The sequence below is a fragment of the Botryllus schlosseri genome, chromosome 10, assembly GCF_051294905.1.
Source record: "Botryllus schlosseri isolate E-star chromosome 10, Bs_hap1, whole genome shotgun sequence".
Classification (NCBI taxonomy): Eukaryota; Metazoa; Chordata; class Ascidiacea; order Stolidobranchia; family Styelidae; genus Botryllus; species Botryllus schlosseri.
In genome coordinates, this window is record NC_137245.1 from 13,671,769 (window position 1) to 13,694,921 (window position 23,153).

Below are 23,153 nucleotides of genomic sequence, written 5' to 3' on the forward strand. Positions count from 1 at the left end.
ATTGCTCGACTATCGTACACTGAATTTCTTGCTGTTCTTGTTCACTTTTGAGCGTGCACGTACAACTCATGAATTTTGTTAATGAGACAGATGATGCGCACGATATCCTGACTGCAGCATTGTCGAAATATGACGAATAAAAAAATATGTATCGGCAAGATTGTTGCAGAGTAATCAAAGTAGTCATAATTGGTACTCAAGAAGAAGTAGAAGTAACATCGTAAATTTCTACTCAAGTATGTGTAAGGATCTCATTTCAACTAATTATCTGTCAGACAACTGTAAACATCAGTGCACTTCGCCCTCTGCTGCGGAGCAACAATATTTTATGCTTTATCATGAATCGCGATATGCGCTTTGGTTGCGCGGCACGGCATAACTAACATGTACCATTGTACCCGTAGCGTATGTGATCGCAATTCGCTGTCAGTCAGAGTAGAAACTTGATTGATAATCATATCAAACTAAGCTATACACTTGCAATTGCATTACGCACAACCCATTCATTTTTCATGTTACACCGACAAAATCTACACGATTACCAGGCATGGGCGGATAAAGTAAAATGAAATACTTTATAGTTGTATAGTAGGGCTCTTCAAAAATGACTTTTTTTTCTCAGATCGTACTGGCTACTTGATAAAATTGTTAGGTTACCTAATTTAAGCCTACACACAAAATTTGGTTCGATTCCAGCAAGTAACCGCTTTGCTACAGGAGAAGTAAGTTTCTATTTATTATATAAAAATAAACAATAAAAAAGTTGAAAATTTTCTGTCCATTCCATGAAAGTGTTAGGCTGTCTATAGAAACGATGCTCACCAAATTTGGTTCAATTCCAACCAGTGGAAGCGGAGTTATTGCCGTCGAAAAATTTGGATTTTAATAAAAAAGTATTTACGGTGAGCACAACTATGATAAATAAACAAAGAATCGGTCATCGTAAATACTATTTTATTAAAATCCAAATTTTTCGACGGCAATAACTCCGCTTCCACTGGTTGGAATTGAACCAAATTTGGTGAGCATAGTTTCTTTAGACAACGCAACACTTTCATGGGTGAATAGAAAATTTTCAAATTATTTATTATTTATTTTTATATCATAAATAGAAAGTTTATTCTCCTGTAGCAAAGCGGTTACTGACTGGAATTGAACCAAATTTTGCGTGTAGGCTTAAATTAGGTAACCTAACAATTTTATCAAGTAGCCAGAACGATTTGAGAAAAAAAGTGATTTTTGAAGAGCCCTATTGTATAGTCAGGTATTCAAGTCTAGCTAGCGGACTTGAGAATGCCGTCAATACGAGTTTGAAATGGTTTTAGTAGGATGAGGAGCGGGTAAACGGATTTTCTTCGTAGTATCACAGTTCCAGCAATTTAAGAAGACAGATCAATTTGAATACCAACTGGAGACTTTTCGCATACTACTATAAGTGGTATAAGTGCGTTCACGCCGTACTGAACGAAGCAATTATATACTTCAAAAACATGGCCAATACTCTGATTACTCTCTAAGACTAATAGAAATCAAAATGTTATATCATCAAAAGACCTACTTCTACAGGTACTGCATAATTAATCCTTTCCAAACACGCAAAAAGTAATAGAAAGTGTACTGTGTGATTCAAATTATTGCTAGACCGTCATGGGCTAACAATGAGCGCTCTCATAAATATTTCTAATAAAAGCACAAATGAAATCTATGCTATATATAGAGAGAGAGGACAAATTAAAGTTTTCTAATAGCGGAACATGGCTTTTCCTGTGTGCAAAAGAGACTGAAATATCTGACATATACATTTGAAAACATAACAATAAAATATATCACGTGTATATATAGTCTGTGCATAGCCTTTATAAAGGCTATGATCTATGTACAATGTTTGCATTTGAAGAAAAGATCTGTATTCATAGGGTCTTGGATTGCGATGGCTGTTACAAGATATAAGTCTCGTAAAATCTGGTCAGTGGTCGTGGTCATGCTTCGAGAAATGTCTGCCGACTGGTGGAAGCTGCCACTTCATGTCATGTATATGATATGGAACTTATTGTATGGCTTGTACCTTACATAGGAATCAGTGCTTCTCTGTGTGCATCACAGATGTTCATGTTCACCTCTGCATCACAGATGTTCATGTTCACCTCTGCATCACTATTTCAGAGACATGAACAAAAATAGGTTTCTCCTTGGCCCGACTCTTCAAATCGTGATCGTTTGAGCGTCGGAATAAGTAATAAGGTACCATTCCGCCAGGATACGATCTCGGTGAACCTCTGTTGTAAATCTCCCACGCGGTAGTGTTGAAGCGTGCGTCCGTCTTTCGCGGTGAGGTACGCTGATGAGATTGTGACGTCATAAGGTCTGGAATGTTACGTTCGTACACTTGGTCGCTAGATGACGCGCTACTCGGCGGCGATGTCCCATCCAAAATCTGAAGAAAGTTTTCGAAATTACTTTATTTTGCCGAGAACTCTGTTGACTCCATTCGTGAAAACAAGAGTCAGATGACATTCAGCAGAGACCTTGACGAAAACGTGAGTATAAATTTACTCCGTTACTTCTGGTTCTAATTGAGTACCAACGATAACTACGTTAACCACATCTGCATGGATGCCGACAAACAATGAAAACCAAAGAGCAAACCCGTGATTTCATATTGTGGCACATCATTTTTTGATCAGCACGCTTTGCATGCTTATCGTGGCTAATGAACTTCATTGTTTGCAGATCATCAAGTTCGAGGAAATTCAACTGAAGAGATATAACAGTATACCTAAAAAAAGTTTTTTGAAAACATTTGTATTCTATCACCCTATAGCAGGGGCGGGCAACATACGGCCCGCGGGCCGGATCCGGCCCGTGAAGGGATTTTGTCCGGCTCGCGGACAGTTTTCCGTCTTACATGATAATGTGGCCCGCGGCCCCAGTCTGCCGAGATTCCCCACTACTTGTTTAGTACGTCAAATTTTAGTGAATTTATGTTATTACATACGTGTATTCGCAGCGTTGCGAGACTGGAGCTTACGCGTAAGTTCGTCGAAGCGAGAAGACTTGCATCATCGGCATTTACGATGCACTCAACCCTAATGTCGTCTGTGGTAATCATGATTTTTGTCGACTACAATGCCCATTTACGCCAGGCTGATACTTCTTATTTTCGATTCCGTAACCGCCGACTTGTAGCACGGCACACTTCTAGGCTTTTGTAAGGCACCGCTTATGCCAGAGGTCGCCAACTCAAAACGGGTGGCAGGCCACTTTTCAGATTTCGTAGAGGACGCGGGCCGCATGAATTCAACATCGAGATTAATTAGGCCACACAGTTGAACAACGACGCTATCTCGTCACCCTAATGAATTGATATTTTGGTAAATCAGGGTTACCGGGCTTATCGAAAGCCTAGAAATCTTAATTAGGGATTGCACAGTGTGTTGATTGATCAGAGAGAAGCAGACATGGCGGTGCCTGTATGACAATATTATTCTCAAATCCACATTGTCTTCGTCATTATCGGCGAGAAATGGCTTTGAAATGACATTGCTGTCATTAAAATACATTCTTTAAATACGAAGTATTCCTTGTATATGTGGATAAATGGGCGAATAAAGTATCGATTCAGCAATCCGGCCCGCCCAGTACCTAATTTTCATTTATCAGGCCCGCCGACTGGAGAAGTTGCCCGCCCCTGCCCTATATGCATTAGGGCTGGGATAAGAATTTGAATCGATGTAAGTGACCAATGATAATATACAATGCTTGTAAGTTGTACCTACACTATACAATACCACATGTTCGTTCACGGCTACACCTACCAGCCTACCTGTCTGTAACTCGCTTTGGCGTTTCCTGATTGGTTCCCTCGGAACATTGAAGCAGGCGAACCCCGGTCAGAAACGTAACTTCCGCGTCCGCTGTCAAGCTCGTAGCTCGCTGATTGAATGCGTTCGGGCAACGTTGTATGTTCGATGCTTGAAGTGACCTGTCCGTTTTGTGACATCAGAATCGGCTTCTGTTTAATCTCGAAGTCTCGATTGGACTGGACCACCGTTTTAACGCTGTTCTCTTTGTCGAACTCCTGCAATAAAAGGTATTGAATCCGGAGATAAGCATTGGTCCGAATTTGGGTTTAGGAAGTTCGCATTTAAAGATTCCAGACTGATCTGGAATAAATATATGTGTATGGATTTTGTATATGGAATTTCTAATACTTTCCAATTTCGGAATCATTTCCATATGAAATCGTGCCATTATTAGACATGAACTTGGAATTGGGCATTATATAGGAAATGAATTAGGTGTTGTGTTTGTATATTAATGTTCTCTCGCTACCCAAATGATATCGTAGTTTAAATTGGAATAGTACCTATACTATTAAATGGTGTAATGAATTGGCAACAGTGTGTGCTATGTCCACATATGCGCCTACGCACATTGAGGGACTGCGATCTCTTTGTGGCCAACCGGTACAATCCCACCTTGACGTCCGTAACAACAGCAAAGTAATGAATAGCTCAGGCGAAAGTTAGTGACGCCAAATTTTAAACCCATGATATCGCCTACATTTAGCAAGATAATAAATATGAATCAGTGACATGAGCGTGAATATGATGATAACCCACTTCTGGGAGAAGCACAAGGATATCACGGGCTAAATGATGTCTTTAGCAGATATTTCAGTGATCGGTAATGGTGCAGTCAGGGAGACGAATAGTGCGACTTATCTCTCCCAAATTTAGACATGGACATTGTGACGCCATTGATTTGCGACGTCACGACATTGTTTAAAAACTGTCCCCATTAGCCTAATTTTCAACCTCTTCATGCCTACGGCCACGGTAACCAATACGAATGAAGTATGGTCTGAGCTATAGTTTGCTACAGACAGTAACAACCATAGAGGTGGTCAAAGTAATCAGAATCCCTACTTGAGTAGAAGCAGAATCAATTCTACTCAATTACAAGTAGAAGTATCTCCAATGCATGACAAAACTACATCAAGTAGAACTATAAAATGAAGGCCTGAAAATTACTTAATTAAGTTAGTTGTTAGAAGTAAATTTGGTCGTGGTTTCGCATACTTTAGTAGAAACTCGGAAGGGGGCATCTTTCGAAATTTCAAGATGCATATTCAAGACAACGCAAAACGACTGATGACACCACAGCAATATGCAATCTCCATTCATTCACCACGATACACGATACGGTAGGTCATGGGTTCAATCCCCCGCCGGGTTAGACCAAAGACCTAATTTGTAACACTGGTATCCATGACTTCCACGCTTGGCGCTCAGCATTACCAGGAGCATGGAGAGATGGTGCAAGACTTAGATACCCTTACAAGGCTATATCTATATCTGCCTTGCACAGCGGCACATGATACCGGTAAGCATATCCACAGATCGCGTGTATGTATATATCATGAGTCGGTGTATATGCCGCAACAATATCAAGGACAAAATACATAACGTCCTTTCCTTTAGTATTTCGCCAGGTTGTTATGATAATTTCACGCACAAAAGTAATGTAAACCAATCAAGGAACTATACTTTCTACTGTACAAATGTAATGTGTAGAAATGAATTTGTTTTGCGTTTAAAACTGCTAAGTAGAACGTAGTCTGAAAACATACCTATACCTGAGTAAGTACTGCGATAAAGTAGTAGTACTTGATTACTGACCAGACCATGCTAACTATAGCGTAGATCTATTTTATAATTTATATACATATATATATGCCACCGACCTGAGTTATGGACATTTCCAGTGGGTCGTCAGTTTCCCGCGTTTTCCCTTTATTCTCTCGAATCGTCATCGCGGTGGCAAATTTTACTCCCTCCTTCGAAGGAACGTATTGATTCGAAGGTGAGCTCGTTGCGTTGCTCATTGCGACTGTTTGAACTTGCTGTACCCTGTGATCTTCTTTTGGAACAACCTCAACTCTGACCTGAAGTAGTTAGAATCGCCGTCACGGCCACACACATCGCAACCTATATAGCCTAATACATAGGCGCCTAGTTACGGGGTGGCGCAGCCACCCCATGACATATTTATGGGGTGGCGGCCACCCCATACAATACGATTAGACGCCCGCCGTCTGCGATTTCAAATCATCAGCGCTGTCAATTAGCGAGTCCGTGGCAGCGCGTAAATGCCAACTATTTACCATTAGCCGATACGCACGCGAATAATTGAATATACGCAGCTTCGTCGGACGAACTAGTGCTTAAAACGCCTCAATAAATTGTAATCCGTGATTAGTAATCAGTAGGGCAAGTTTTTGTTGCACTAAAAACCTGAGAAAGTTGGATTTATTTTTTTAATTTTAACAAAAGTTGCAGAAGTTGCATTAAATGGAATCTGTTGAGTAGAGTGACACCAATTTCAGATGCGTCAAAACTTTTGATATCTCTAGCCTGCAACACATCTTCTGATCGCAAAACAAAATCAATTACGCCGCTTGAGTCTGTTCGCAACCAGTATGCTGTATTTATTTTAATCAACTTCGTCCGCGTCCTCAGTCTTGATCCAGTATGACATCACAATCGCAGTAGACGTAATGGTTCCGGTCGGCGAGTCAGATATCATATTTCTACAGAGCAGGAGAGGACAATTACAACATTTCGCGCGTGTAGAAATCAACATCTTTGGTATCGAGCTCCCGGTCTTGTCGTGTCGCGTCGCGTCTTCTAATTACTCACGTTTCATCAATGTGTTGATAATTTGCTCACGTAAGCAGTAGCACGTCAACAAAATACTTTGCTTATTTCCGAATCGCACAATTTACCCGTTAGTTCAGGGAGATTCGGGACTAACGGAATAGTGGGTATGCCGCATACCCGAAAAAATTGCTAGGTAAACACGGCATACCCAGTATACCTGCGTCCGGCGCCTATGGTGGGCCGCATTGTCACTTGAAATCCATTAAATTAGTCTTTATTATAGTTTTATCGCATATTTTGCGCAATACTTCATAAAAGTTGCAGAAAAAAGTTGCATGAAAAATATAGACAAAAGTTGCAAAAAGTTGCAACATAAAACTCCTCCAAACAGATTCAAACACCATACTACATACATTATGAGTATTTACGAAGCTTACAGAAGCTGTAAAAAAAAAGTTGCAAAAGTTGCAAAAACTTGCCCTAGTAATCAGACAATCGCAGCAACCTCGTTTACGACGTCGATTTCAACACGCTTGCGCTGAGAAACGCCATCTTCTCTCTCGACCAGACGAGCGAATTCACGTTCTCCTTCTCTTAAATAAATTGTATTTGCGCGCATATTCGTTTACAAAATAGTTCTTGAGTATGTTCCGTGATGGACTCTTTAATTGAGGGCTTTGAGCGCGAAATAGGACAGTGTGTTTGTGTATGCCTGGGAATTGAAAGTCAGTGCGCATATTCATTACTCTAACACAGGGGTCACCAACACGCGGCCCGCGGGCCGCATGCGGCCCGTAAAGTCATATTTTGCGGCCCGCGACCTGATTTCAGGAAATTTCGGAAGAATGCTGAAAATGATTTCAGTTTAAACATATTGTTGTTGCTATTCAAAATAAGTCATTCGCCTGTGCCCACTATCGCTATTCCTCACTAGCTGATACGGCTTCGGAGGAAGAATTTGCTGATTTGAATTGGCATATTGCCGGGACGTGCAATGTCACATCACTGCCAAGACCAGACGATTGAAAACGATTTCTGCTGTCCAAAAGACCATGGTTTAAGGGGAAATAGTTTTCCAGCAAGTATCGTGTCTAGCTGACCCCATTATAGATTCTTTAGTCCAGGGGTGGTCAATCTGTGGCAGTAGAAGGAAAATTATGCGGCCGTCAATACCTAATTCAACTATGATGTGTCGGCGCCCGTCAATACGCAAATTGAGTTTACGAATTGACTCCCTAATTGATGAGAGGTTTTAATTCATTCTTGAAATTTTCTTCGCGCTACGGGCGGTTCAATGCCAGTTGATTTTGATTTTAATATAGTAGTGTCCTTTGTAATCTGAGTTCCACAGTACATATGCGAACAGCAGAGGAAAATTATGCGCTCCATAACGAAATACCAATTTGTAATCGTGTTCTCCTCATCACGAAGGAAATTTGTTTCTGGTAGGCCTACGTGTGAGCGAATCCAACATATTTCCAGTATACCGACAATCCTGATGGGAGGTCAAGAAATAAAAGCATACAGCAAAGGGGACTAATAACAATTGGCCCACCCAAAGATGCAGCACAGCATTAATAACTTCCCTAAATTTTCGAAGACACCCCTGCGTTTAATCTACCAGTGAATCTGAACACATGGGCTGGGAAAAGATATATATTTGATAGTAATATGTGAAACGATACTAATATTAATGACGAAATTCTACAGAAATATCACTGCGGCTGTTCATAACATGGCTGGCTACTCACGATTTTGGTGCACATAGTAAGCCGATGTGAGTAAATAGATCAGCCAGGAGTGAACCGGCAATGGATATGGACAGTTTAACGTGGGTTTTGGCCTCCAGTTAATTCATTACGGTTAAGCACTGGAATGCGATCGTCAATAGCAAAAAGGTCGGCCGCCCCTGTTTTAGTTGCTGCAGAGTGTTGTCAGGTATCGTGCGCAGCTCATAGTTCAAAATATAATGAAATTGATGATCATGATATTATTTGTTGTAATTGTATTTTTTCAATAAAATATTATTTCTTTTGTGGTAACCATGCCCGTCGCCCATGTTAGAGAGCACGGCGCTGTACTGACGTAGAGTTATCAAAACGTGGTTGTTAAACGGCGTTGCCTATTTTTATCTCGATATTGAAGTCATGCGGCCCGCGGCCTCTATAAATTTTGAAAAGTGGCCCGCGACCCATTTTGAGTTGGCGACCCCTGCTCTAACATGACTTTGCCAACAATGCAGCTCAAACGTCGTTATAATGAGCAAACAATTGCCGCGATGTCAGACTCGGAACCCCGTTGTGCTGTTCGCAAGTTGAGTTGAGAAATTACTGATTAGATGCGCGCTTTCTCGTTTGCTATCATCTGTAGGCTACTAATTCTGCTTCATACACCAGTACTCCCTCGGTGTCACTTGTCAGGATTTGATTTGTTATTAATTCTGCGCATTGTGCAGTGCACGGCGTTGAATTACGTTGTCAAATTGATGCAACACGAGATTCTCAGTGGCGGAAATTCTGAATTTATTCGATTAGTTTGAACGGGAATCTTCTATGTCCCAATAAACTTCATTGTTGGACGGACTCTATCGAGCGCAACCATATCGCGGATCGAATTTCAAACCCTTGGGATATGTATATTAGGGCTGTTCAAAAATAACTTTTTTTCCTGAATCTTGCTGGTTACTTGATTAAATCGTTAAGTTGCCTTAAAAAACGACGCACACCAAATTTGAATTCATTCCGACAAATATTCGCGGTTTACGTAGAGTTTGAAAATTTTGGATTTGCCCAAAAACGCAAAAAAAAAATTTTCTCAAATTTTTTTGCCAACCCCATGAAATTGTTGGGCTGTCTTCAAAAACTATGCAAAACAAATTTGACTCAATTCCAAGCCGTAGAAGCGGAGTTATTCCAGTTTTTCGGTGATAATTCTTGGATTATCCACCAATCAAGGATAATCCCAGAATTATCGAATAAAAACTGAAATAACTCCGCTTCTACGGCTTGGAATTGAGTCAAATTTGTTTTGCATAGTTTTTGAAGACAGCCCAACAATTTCATGGGGTTGGCAGAAAAATTTGAAAAAAAAATTTTTTGGCGTTTCTGGGCAAATCCAAAATTTTCAAACTCTACGTAACCCGCGAATATTTGTCGGAATGAATTCAAATTTGGTATGCGTCGTTTTTTAAGGCAACCTAACGATTTAATCAAGTAACCAGCAAGATTCAGGAAAAAAAGTTATTTTTGAACAGCCCTAATGTATATGTATTTCCTGCGCCTGCGCCCATATTGCTCTTGCTGCAATAACACGTGAATAATTAAAAGCGCACCATTTTACGATCAAATTCGACTGGCTGATCGGGGCATACGTAGGTCGTAGGCCGTATTATCAATTCTGCGTACTGCAAATTAGCGAGAATCATTTGTATGCGAAATGGGTCATCGATATCTCACGTGAATTATCGTCGGTGGTTTGACTTATCGCGTCCGCATGCAGGCCTGCTACCGTCCGCAGAAACACTTTCGCTAAACAGTAACAATATCTGAGTGTAATATTGTTTGTGTTTATGTATCTATTTGATTAAAACTTATGCCCGCGTCTGAACAAATTGTGCTCGTTGCCGTTGCCGAATCTGGGTATTTAGGTATGACTAGCGCACCCTGTAATTGTAATTACTGCTGGTTTGCGGCATGCCTGCAATTTCGTTATCAGCGCAACCTTGCCCCGGCCGATAAATTGATCACAACTATGTATTTCGCACAGCGTACTGATGATGATTTCAGCAAACGAACGGTCCTTATTAGATGTACAAATTCGACCTTATCGTTAGAAACGTATAGATTTCATCGCGCGCTCTGAGAAACACCATCTTCTATCGCGATTTGACGACCAAATATACGTTCACCTTCTACAAATTAAAGTGCATTATTTGCATCGATGAGGGCCGCAAGCCAAGTTTAAAATATTTTATGAACCATTTCTGTAATATATATTATCGGAGCGCTAAGTTGAACACTAAACAGTGTTTTATTGTGAGTGCCTGCTAGTTGGAATTTATTTCAGTGCCCATAATATTAATCCTATTATGCTTTGTGAACGTAAATCGGGACATGCGGCAATGCAGTCAAAATCGATGTTTTATTCAGCATTCAGCAACCCATTGTGTTGGCGGTAAGGGATAATTAGTGATTGGCCACGCGCGTTTGTAATCATAATTCTTGTCTATCTTTCGTGTTCCAGAATTGTCGCGCCGTGTTACTGCTCACTGCTCAGTCCAGCGACGCATGCCGAGTGCGCGGCAATCAATAACCTAACTTTGCAATCATCTCCGCAGGAGATCGCGTCGCGTTACATTGTGCGATATGCGTGCACAGACGAATCTCTCTAATTAATCACGGCCCCCGCGTAACACTGGTAATACTTGCTGAATTGCAACTGAGATTAGCGTCAGAATGGTCATTTATAAAGGACGGGGTTTTGCGTTTCAAAAGGAGGGGGTTTCGACACCCGCTGGCTACGCGTCTCCCGCCACCCCATTCAAAAGTAAATGTCGGCGCCTATGGCCTAATACAGTGGTTCCCAAAGTGGGCGCCAGCGCCCCCCTGAGGGCGTTGGCGATGAAATGGGCGATTGGGGGGCGCTGGCTATAAAATCGGGTGGCAGGGGGCGCTAAGAGCAAATGAGAGCGGTGTAGGCTTAAAAGGCCACTGCTCCGTAGTGTTGAAACGGTTGATGAATAAAGCAGCTAAATATCTAGTAAATGTGCAACATCGATTCACTCAGGGCAAGTTAGGGTCGTCCGTCTCTATTTAATCAGCTGCACCGGGAAAGTTGATTGTTACTTGGCAATGTTGATCCTGCCCATCAATGGACTAATTTAGCAGTCGGCAGAATCCATAGAAAGCGTGATTCATTGTGTGCTGTGAGAACTACGAAATATTTGAACACTTACTGCTCACTGCAAGGTGTGATGGCGTTTTGAGAAAGTGCCTTGAATGATTTTATTCGCTGCTTCAAACGATCGTGGATTATCCATAGTGCTGCGACCGAGGCCTTCGGCACGACGTCCATATTGCGAGAAGCGATATCACATGTAGGCCTAGCCTATTTGACGAGTTGACGGGCATATTCTCCAAAATTTAAGAGTAGAATATTTCCATTCTTAGTATTAATAAAGACGAAATCGTCACTGTCCGGATTCAGTCGTATAAGCCTATGCTATTTCACCGAAATTTTGCGAGACGTAAACTGTTCATATTGTCAAGCTTGTATGAGCTGCCGGCCCAGCTCGAATACCCGATTTTGACGGTGAGGTTGAAGCATAAATCAATCATCTTAGAAAACTGTGCAAGGATATGGTGGTTTGATTCCTGGATGGCGGGATATATTCCAATTGTAAATTCCTTACAGAAGTATCAATACGTTCTGCAAAGTTTCAGAGCATGAAATGATTGAGGAGCTCATTACATTGTAGTGTAGGTTGAAAAGTTTTGAGTTCAAACGGACGTTCAATATCTCGAATCAATCGTCCTGGATACACAATTTAATAAAATAGAAATACTCTGACTGCAGTCGGGTTGACTTTTTCGTCGTCGCCCTTCGCTGCTCATATTTAATAAAACGACTATTCAGTACCGTGACAAGACTTCTGACTCACGGCAGAACCCAACTTGACAGTGCGGGGCGTGGAGACTTAAGATTTTAGAATGAGATCGCTCTTATCGAAATTCAAACCCATATGACGAGGATGATGATAATATTAATAATACACCAGCTGGATCCGCCTCGTCATTAGCTGTAATATGTGCGAAACAACATTCGTTTGATTTGGGCGTGATGAGGGGGTAGGGGGGCGCTGGCACTTTATTCGTTGTCCAGGGGGGCGGTAGCTCAAAAAAGTTTGGGAGACACTGGCCTAATATGTACCACAGAGATGAGCGGATTTGAAATTTCTATGTCCTAATCCAATCCAAATCTGAACCTTCAAATCCAAATCCAAATCCTAATCCATAACTTTTTCATATTCAATTCCATGTCCAATCCTAATCCGATTCCAACTGGAAATTCAGAAAAAATACTAATTTATGCAATGGAGGGATTCGAAAATTTTCTTTCACAACCAACGATTCACTCGATTCAAGATAACTTAGTAACCATAATTACATTAATAACTGAACTGAATAAAGTTTGTCGCCATTCGCCACACGACATTTCAATCTCCCAGAAAATAGGTGAATCCAATCCAAATCCTAATCCGTTCTGAAAAAAATATCTAATCCAAATCCAATCCAAATCCGAAAAAATTTCACAAATCCTGTTTTTTCAAAACCTAATCCTAATCCGTGCTCATCTCTGATGTACCACGCGATAGGCAGAGGCGGCTATACAACAACGGGCATTTTTAGTTTTGAAGCCGAATTGCTTATTTTAGACTGGATAAATCTGCATTCTTACAGTTGGGATTGACAAAACCACTGGTCTACATTGCCAGTAGATTACGACAGCGGAACATCGTTTTAAAATTGCGATTGTATATAGCACCATGCATTCCGCTGTAGGTATATAGGAGAGGTTGCTCAGAATTTTCAAAGTTATCACGAGATACTGTCAAATAAATCCCGGTCAGCGAAGCCCAAAGCTACTTTTGGAAGATAGTACACCTGAATAATTGTCAAATCTGTCATATTATGTTTCCATTCGAATTGACTTTGACTTCTTGGCGACACAGACTTTTGGCGACACAGGCTCATGCGACGTCAGTATTGTGCTCAAATGGTATTTTACAGTATTATTCTATTTGTATAGCGACCGTGATTATTTTAACCTTCTCTGGACTAACAAGTCAGCGTTATCATTAAATACTGCCTTGGACTGATATAAACTTGACTATATCGTATATACCTTATTCTCCACAGTGACGCTTTCCGGGTTGCTTTTCCTATTCCTGTTATATGGTGGAGAGTGTGGAGACCTTGCCGTGGTCCGCACACACCTGGATCTAGGAGTCTTCTGCGTTTCTGGACCCCACTGTTTCAAAATATTCGCTATGATCAAAGCGAAGTTCCGCGGGCAATGTCGTTTTTAAGAGCTTACCGCGACCGGTGTCCTGCTAGTGTTCGGACTGCTGTCGTTGCTCGTGACTTTTGTGGTGTTCGTTACCTTGACTACCGTGGGAGAACATTGCGTCATCACGGTTCTGGTCCTTGGCTTGATCATACTTGGTCTGAAATTTGAAGTCTCAATTGTTGTTAAAGGCGACAAGCAAAGTACACTAAATAAATCATAAGTGTGTTTGCTATGGTTATCAGCTGACATAGCGCGTAAGGACGAAAATGCAACTATCCCACACACGTATAATGAAATCTCGTATGGTTTACGAACATGGAGTAGAATTAACGAATAATTCATGGAATGTAGTGGCTCACGATTACTTCTTACTACTTACTATTCATAATAAAAATAAGATGTGATTGATTACGAGCAAGGAAAATAGATTGCAATCGATTGAGGAAAAAACGTACCTGACTTGAGTCGCTTCGTGGTTGACGGGCGAGGTTTGAATCGCCTTGTGATTGCTCGTCTGTTCTTTTCTAAATTTCTGTACAAACATAGACATATTGGAACCTCAAACGGGCGCAACAATTCATGTACCCTCACCTTAGTAATCTTCTTTTCTTCGGCCAGTTCCAATTCAAGTCCTCGACACCTGTTATTGGATTAAGGGATATATCTCGAGCTGCAAACTGATCTCTTCTTTACGAATTGAATAGGGCGGAGAAGGGGATATAGTTATTTGCTGAGATATGTTGAATTACAAAATTACACGTCACTTGACATGATAATGACGGGCTTCGGCAAATCTTCCACTCAACGGTCGTTTGACAATATTTACCGAACTGGCCCTTTCGGATGTGTTTGCCTAGCAACGGAGATCATTCGAATGGCTCGAATAATATCGTAAATTGAGCCGTAAAACTTGTAAAACACGATATATACCCGAGCCAACCGCCGCTATAGCTGGACTGCTCAAAGGGAAGATTCGCTATGACTTTCGGGGCATGTATACTTTACATTTGACTATATAAATTACCCGTCCGCTGATTTTGATGAATTTCAACCACTCGAATTGTCATATAAAAGTCAATTCCAGGCATGAATACCAGTCATCTTTTGTCATTTGCGAATATTTATACAACTGCCACTGTGGTATTTACGGTAGATTAATGCGTTAAGATGAAGGCTCACTTAATCATTGATCTATTCGAAAACCGTTTGTACTAACATCTTGCATATAACTGAATTACTAAATCTAGAACACGAAAAATGTTGGTGGGGTCGGGTAGAATTGTAGACTAGGACTCAATCATACCTCTTTTGTTCCAGCTTGACTTGTCGCTCCTTCGCAGCCATCCGTTTTTTCAAGTTATCATTCTGATTCCGGAGATTTTGTACAGTGGATCTCTGCGTTGAACGACGCGCAAAGGATTAACAAGTCATGAGTGCACATCAAACAATTGATGCCATAGTAGAAAATAGATTACTTTACGATACCGGTACATAATTCAGCTTAATTTGGTGGTAATAGTGCTATTCGATCCTATAGTAAATAATGTATCACATAGCGTGCAGTACACCTCGAACTTCATATAATCCTGAATGTCCCAAGAGTTTACTAAATTGGGATATTTGAAAAAATACACGCAAGTAAATGGGATTCCTCCGAGCTGGATTCGAAGTGGATCGGTTCACTGTCCTAGTCAATTAATACGAATAGGACGTTATTTATTTTTGTCTCTGATGTTTGTGCGACATATGCACCGACTTGTGATATGCATACACTGTAGACACGCTCTGTGCAGTGCATGATGTGAATATGCCGCTGGACAAGATGGATGCGGATATAGCCGTGGAAGGCTTTCTAAGTCTTGCACCACCCCACCACGATATCCTGGATATGTCGAGTGCCAAGCGTGGAAGCCTCGAATGCCAGTTTTATTGATCAGGTCTTTGGTCTTATCTTAAATTTAGGTCACTACCAAACTATCAGTAGCAAAAAATTGTGGCAGAGAGTAACGTTCGTACATCGTTATCAGAATAACATAAAAAACGCTATCAGAATCCTACAATTCAATTCCATTCAAATTATTGCTACAATTTTCATCATTTGAATACACCACAAGACTGCGATACAATGAAAGGCGTAGTGCATGTCTCTTACCTTGTGTGTATCGCCACCGGGGTAAAGCTCACATGCAAATTTGTGCAGCTTTTTTTGAAGCACCACGATTTCGTTGGTTTTATACGAAAGCTCAAGTTCGAGTTGATATAATTTTGTTCCCCAGTCTACGAACTGCCCGTCACCCTTTTGGTTTCTTCCGGGCAGATATTTCGTTTTCGGGCGATCGTACATCTGCTCGATGACGGGCGACTTTTCAGTTACATCACTAGCCATGGATCCCTCTGTAATATGAATTTATACTGTTGGAGTGCCGTGCAATACTGCCGATCTTAATGAAACGGATTAATATAAAATTTTATTCAGATATCATGTTGAAATTGAACTCAGGCAGCAGCGACACGAATTCGCTGAAAAGTCGCATCTAGATTTAGAATTGTTTCAAATTCCAAATTATACTGTCATGCATTCGTTAAAACCGCAGAGAGACAAACAGTGCCGAAACATCTTGATGAAATCAGACTTCCGCCTCGGTTCTGAATTTATGCAAAATTTTTATTCGTAATATAAATATGGTAGGACAAACGGCTCAAATTGCTAAACTCCCTTAAAATCCTGACCCTCGCTTGGCCCATTGGCCACAAAGGTTGGCCGCCCTTGTAGAATCAATGCTCATTGTCATTGATACCTTGAGGCTGGAAATATATATAGCTAGTACAGCAGGCGAAAATCCAATATACAATATCCCATGTCCTAAGAAGCGGTGGATAGAAAGATCAAGCATAACTTATACACCCAACTAAATCCAAAGCGCAGATAGTCGCTAAAAAGTCTTACCTCGTCAATCTGGAATTCTACATGCTAGTAGGTTCGGGAAGATATTTGAACTGAGCATTTACGGTTTTCTTGGCTAACTATACTGTGGCTCACGTTCCCCGTGTGCGCAAATAACGGAATAATGGGATTTAAATCGCTGGAAAGTTGTCAAACATATGTACACAAATCACTTGGACATCGAATAAATGACCGACTACCTAATGTAAATACAGAATACGAGGTACGTGTCGGAAAACTAACGTAAATTACCAATGTCAACGCCGTTTGATCTGGCGCTATGGATTGCGATGATTTTAATATATTATTATTTAATACAATTTAAAGACAGGATTTGAACCGCAATACTTCGTCATAGATAAGTAATTATTATGGTATCGCGAAAACGCCGGGCGTGATCAAGTTATGTATATAGATGCACTTCCGAAAGAACTACGGGCAAAATATACCCCAACGCAGGGGTTCTTAACGGGCCCGTTCTGGACCGGGTTCACACGATCCACAGTCACTGAGCCATGTCTCAGGGGTTTCGCCGGAGATCAAGACACATACCCGACACATATACTACAGCAGTCACGGTGATTCGCAGTAAACATTAATTATAATATTACTGTTTTGTGTGAGAATCATGTTTTAATTATTTTAATCGCTAAACATACTGTTGTTGCTGTACAATTCATTTTGTGCGTCAGTATTCTATACCATTGTATTAGATGTGGTCGATGTTTGATAATTAAGCGTTCGCCGAAAGCTGGCATATTAGCGTAAGGGTTAGCCAAGTTAGTAAAGGATAAATGCGAAGGTTACACATAATTGCGAAGACTCGGATATTGCACAGAAGTGGGATTCTGTCAATTGACCCATGCATACACCACCAGATTACCAGACAAATATATGCAATGTACCTACCTGTGATTGCTGGGAACTTCATTTTATCACTTTTCCCCAGTACAGCTTCAATCGAAATTATACATAATAATCAGAGTACTGTATATAATACCGAGTATTGTCACACATCGTTAGTCGATTATTATCATAACAAGCCACATATTGACATATATGCCTATAGCACAATATCGATTTCGACGGCCAAGGTCCGTATATTTGTCAGGTTGTCGTAACGTTCGTATATATATGGAATAGAATGAGGAGATATTAAATGCCTCACAGGACCGCACGGCTTTGGGGAGAAAAAGAACGTGAAAATGTATACAGACTACAGAGTACAGAGTCATGTCACCGCGTAGCCATAGAGAATAACTTTGAAGTTAAATAGTTGGCGTGGTAATCATCTTGCCCTGAAACCAATCATACGTGGCGGCACTTGAAGTCGATCATATAACTATACGTGCGGCGTTTTCTTCGTCGTGGAGTGATTGTACTTATTTGGAGTCATCGTTATTACCGCACTGTTATCCGTAGCCCGTCTGACTAACTCCCAAACATAAACTGCATACATGCACTCGTCCTTGCCAGCAGGTCTATATCGAATTATAATTTCAACCGTATATCTCAGCATAATTACATAACGGTGGATGAGTGAAGTAAAGCCCTGCTCAAGAGAACCCGGAACGTAAACTGATCCACATATATCCATTCCAAAATGTCGTTAATCGTCTCCTCAGAGCAGGGCCGGGGAGTCGCAAAATTACTGTCGACCATATAAAAATGCAACTTGCTACGTCAATTTGGCGTCTATCCACCACGCCAACTTTTTCATGAGTTCTACGTAGACTTTGAAATATTCATTTTATATAAGAGTACATTCCAACGTCAATCAAAAGGAGTGTTGTTGCGTATATACATTTATACGATTATACATGAATAATGCTAAAGAAACTTCGATGTAACTGTTTGTTTATTAGTTCAATACTCTCCAAGATAAAGATTAGACTACACATTGTATACGGTATTCGGTTATCTGTCTCCTATACCTCCTCCATACGTCGTCATGCAGGAGAAATTTTGCTATTAGACGTTTTACATAATGGCTGTGAATTATATCACGTTACTGTAACTTTAAAGTCAGCTGTGCATTGTACCTACAACCTTTGTTAATACTTAGAATACCCAGGTTTTTTTGTGACAGTACTTGGTACTGATTACATATTATGTCCACATTACGATTTCCAATATGTTTCAAAACTGTTCAATAATTCGCTAATTCTCCTTTCAATTACAACTATAAAACTTCCAGGCGTGTTCGCCAAACGTAAACAATGCTTTCGGGAGATCACCGCGCCCATCCTATCAGTCGGAGAATTAGAGATAACGTTTTTTCCGGGTCAGCAATGCCTAACCCAGGCATCACGACCTCTTGGGTCATGTGCCGATTTTCTGTGGATCGCGGGGACGTAAATTATATACCAATGGCTATTGCTAGAATGCCAATTATCCGGATGCTGTAGGCGGCAAATTTCTGAAAATGTTAGTTCATATTCCAAGATAGGCAACAATGCGAACTCGACGATCAAGGTCTCACATCAGTCGAAGCATTATTTTAAATCGCCACTTACTATAATGTAAGAATGGTGTCTGGCCGTCACTATGAAGATTGAAGGGTCGGGTGCATAGGACGGGAATTTCTCCTTTCAGGTAAACCACAATCTGTGGTGTGTTAAGCTGTTAACTGTATACATACACACACGTTTGGCGCGGCCGAATAATTTATGGATTAATACTACACTAATAATAATGACGAAATTCATTCGTGAATTTGAAAAAAAATTCGCAACTTGCACGACCATTGCCGATACCGGTTGTCTATTATTAACATGACCACTCGCGATTTCGGTGCATATAGTAAGCCTATATGAAAAAGTAGATTAGTCAGGACATCACCGGAAATGGACATGGACATTTGAACATGGGTATTTGGCGTCCAATAGTTCGTTTCGACTAAGCCCTGGAATGCGGCCGTAAGGCTACAAAAGTAATCGAAATGCGGCCATAAATAGCAAAAAGGTTGGCCACCCCTGTTCTAGTGTAACTGCAATGCAAAAAGAAAACATGATTTAAAACACTGTTTGCTACGATTAGCGCGCATTATTCCGAAATTGCCATTTGTCACTGCGAGACCAACAGTCATATTTGTTCTCACTTGCAACCACCATGCTATCTCGCAATCTAATTAAAACTCATATAAACTACCATTGGAACAGGCAGTAAATAAAAAAAAAGGAAAGATACCGGATTCACAGCGGGATTACGAAATTTCTGTTCTTATCTCTCACTGAGTCCTGCGTCCAGCTTTCAAACCCTCTCAAAAATCGTTGACAAAAAACTTGTTTGCAGAGATCTATCGGTCCGCGGTAATTCAATTTCTCTACGTGTTTACAACAAGTCGGTGACGTCAACGCGCTGTTTAATTACTCGCTATTACAAGTGGCGCATTGGGTGGCGAGATAGCGCAGTGGTATAATCCGCGGCTGCAACACCGATGGGTGCGGGTTCGAGTCCGACCAAGGTCGACTTCTGAATTCCGATACCTAAGTGTTGGAGGTTTACCTAGGCTCCTCCTCGCCACCTCATCCGTGTCAACGGTGTCTTACAAAAAGCCTAGAGGTGGGCCGTGCTATAAGTCGGCAGTTACGGAAAATAAGAAGCATATCGGCCTGGTGTAAATGACCATAGCAGTCGACACACCATGAATACCCCAAAACAAACAAAACAAGTGGCGCATTCGTGTCTTTTTCGAACATACAAGCAAGAATACCTTACCATTCCGATCTTATGACCATCCGTTTAAGAATTATACGCTAATTACCTGTCATTTATATATGACAGAGTACCGTCGAGGTATGTACATGACCACTTTATCATATCACATAATGGGCACCTCCGGTATCTCCCACCATTATCCAACCTCATTAGCTATTGCCTATAGACTGATGTCCTTCCCATTGATGAATGGCTCGCGAGTTCGGTATTGCGAACATATTCGAAGTGGAACAGGTGCAAGTGTTATTACTTGCTATACTTTTCATTTTCTGACAAACATCAAACCCAGGACACATTGTGAATCCATACAAACTGAAAAACATATTATTCCGCTCAACAATTGATTGTTGTGAAAAGTGCTACACCTTGTTCATCGCGACTGGACTTCGTTTCATGAGTTAGCATCTCAAATATTAAAGACATACTTTTCGGTATGTCATAAGGGGAAAGCTAAAGCAAAGCTGTGTTGACGAATTCGGATGTGAAGCAATCTATGCGGTGTTGACATATTGATCAATATTGATCATGTGACTATCTTCTATGTAATGATATCGTGATAACAATTTCCTACACAAGAAGTATTTGTCAGACTAAAATTTCCTCGGATTTACAAATTTTTTTTTGGGGGGGGGGGTTCACCGATGAAAGAATACATAAATTATGTAATAACTTCTATTATAAATGTTGCAAAACATACTCACCGATTTTCTGAGTAGTTTTAACTGCTTGCGGTGTATTTCTATAGCTTCTTGCCGATCCGCAGTGCGTTTTCCCGATGTCTAATCCGCCCATGCGTGTGCAACATTTGAAGCGTAATCAAGTGAAATCTAACATGTATCAAGCTGCAACACAGAAGCTCACTTGACATCGAGAAGCGCATACCTAACACCGGATTATTAAAAAATTGGAGACTGATGTTCAGACATTTGGGCGGAACCAGCTGTAGGTCACAGATTGTGGATATAGGACTTTGTGACGATCGGGTCATTATGTTCTCTTAAAAGTATACCGTATTTCTCTTCATTATTTCATGTTCGTCAATATCTCTACTTTTTATTAACCCGTGACAATGGGTGTTGCGAATCGCGATCACGTGAGGTTTTAGGGTATAACAGTCCCGATGCTCTACTTCGTCCAGGGTTGTAATGACTCGAGACGCGATTGTTCGTTGACTCGAAATAACTCGAGTCCTGTTCTCGCATATTTTGCAGAGTCGCTGATGGAGTATATGATATATCAAAATTATGTGTGGAAATCGCCGTTGCTGCTGGTATCACATCTACAATAATCTGAGCAGTGAGCAATGAGCAAAGCACAATGACAACAAGGATATATTTTGGGTTACATTAGGGATGATCAAACGATCGCATATTGTGAAGTAGGAAGCCCTATTCTGATTGTTCGGGAGGTTTCCAACCCCACACGAATTCTGGCAGATTATCACACACTTGTGCTCTGATGACAAGAACCCTACATAGTAACGGCGGCCTACTCGAGACAGCGAAAAGGTGGCCTGAGCAAAGCTTGTGTATAAATATAGGTACGCCCTGGCAACACAAAATGCTAAAGCTCATTATACGCTTTATGATTTCACAGGAAGACCAACAGACCTCATCTGATCGTAAAGCATCATCTACCCTGAGTTATGACGGGGATGATTCGCCGGCGAGTTGGCTATGTACTGTACACCTAACGTATGCGGTGTATGAAGCGCCATATCTTAGATCTGCATGGATTCAATCCGATTATGGTAGCTGAATAGAGTCTATGGTAAACTCTTGCAGACAAGATACGGATATCAGCACAAATTCCATGTGGCCCTGGACACGTCAGGGATATATCCTCTGATTTTGAATGATGTACATTGTACACTCACTGGCGTAGCAGCCACCTGGCGGTTCTGGCTCTGCGCCAGGGGCGGCAGGCTCGAAGGGGGCGGCAAAATGAGGCTGCACCAGCCGGCTAAAAGCGGCGTAATTGGTAGTCCTAAAGCTGGCGTCCCGCGAGTTAGATTTAATCAAACTGGTCTCAATCGAAAGCTAGTGTTGCGCTGATTCCGAAAACACAAATTAATAAGTTAACATGGCAATGGAACCACTCCGAAATAGCCGTCATGGCCGGTTGTTCCTAGCAATCGCAACACAATGACCAATTGACCATGATAATGGAAATTATATCGAGCGATTATTCGGAACTTCGCCGATTTTCAGACTAGCATTTAAATTGTATTTCCGGAATCAGGGCACCAATAGCTTTCGATTAAGATCAGTATTGTTAAATTTGAGCGCTCGGAGAGCCTTGCCAACTATAGGATGGCCAAGACCAATTATGCTGCTTTTAGCTGGCTCAGCAGTAGGCTTGTCTGCGTATTCAAGTGTGAGAACTAAGTTGCGCATCTATTCGTAGGTTAGTGATCTATACTCTGGGTTACGATTTGGTACAGCAGACCGAGATAGCTGTGAAGGTAAACCAGTCCTAGGAATTGCTTAAGTTGGTAATAATTGTCAGATTGACAGATTGTGCTTAAATTTATACAAGTGTAAATTAAGACTCGAAAATAAAAGGTGTCACGAGAGTGGAGCTTTCTTTAGAAAGAAGAAGAAAGCAAGACAAGCAGAAATACAGAAGCAGATTCAAACTTGAAGCTGAAACTAGGTTTACCGGCATACTCCACTTAAATGATGATTGGATTTTTAATCCCCAGGCGCTGCTGCAAAGCGAAAGTCCCAATTTATTCACCAGCGCTTTTAAAAGCACTC

General features: G+C 41.1%; 1 protein-coding gene across 3 annotated transcripts; it reads right to left on the bottom strand.

Annotated features, from left to right (window-relative positions):
* Positions 1-483: 483 nt before the first annotated feature.
* On the bottom strand, positions 484-22,040 carry LOC145448940 (uncharacterized). Of its 3 annotated transcripts, none has more exons than XM_080327392.1 (10): positions 21,096-22,040; positions 15,883-16,124; positions 15,034-15,125; positions 14,322-14,370; positions 14,186-14,262; positions 13,758-13,887; positions 13,566-13,691; positions 5,747-5,947; positions 3,824-4,078; positions 484-2,434 (listed from the first exon to the last, which is right to left on the bottom strand). In XM_080327392.1, exons 1-10 carry the CDS (start codon positions 21,184-21,186, stop codon positions 2,141-2,143), a joined length of 1,557 nt encoding a protein of 518 aa, XP_080183518.1. In that variant the 5' UTR covers positions 21,187-22,040; the 3' UTR covers positions 484-2,140. The 3 variants fall into 3 exon arrangements, with proteins under 3 accessions (XP_080183518.1, XP_080183519.1, XP_080183520.1); XM_080327393.1 differs by lacking the exon at positions 21,096-22,040 and adding an exon at positions 17,584-18,407; XM_080327394.1 differs by lacking the exon at positions 21,096-22,040 and adding an exon at positions 16,678-16,872.
* Between the last annotated feature and the right edge of the window lie 1,113 nt (positions 22,041-23,153).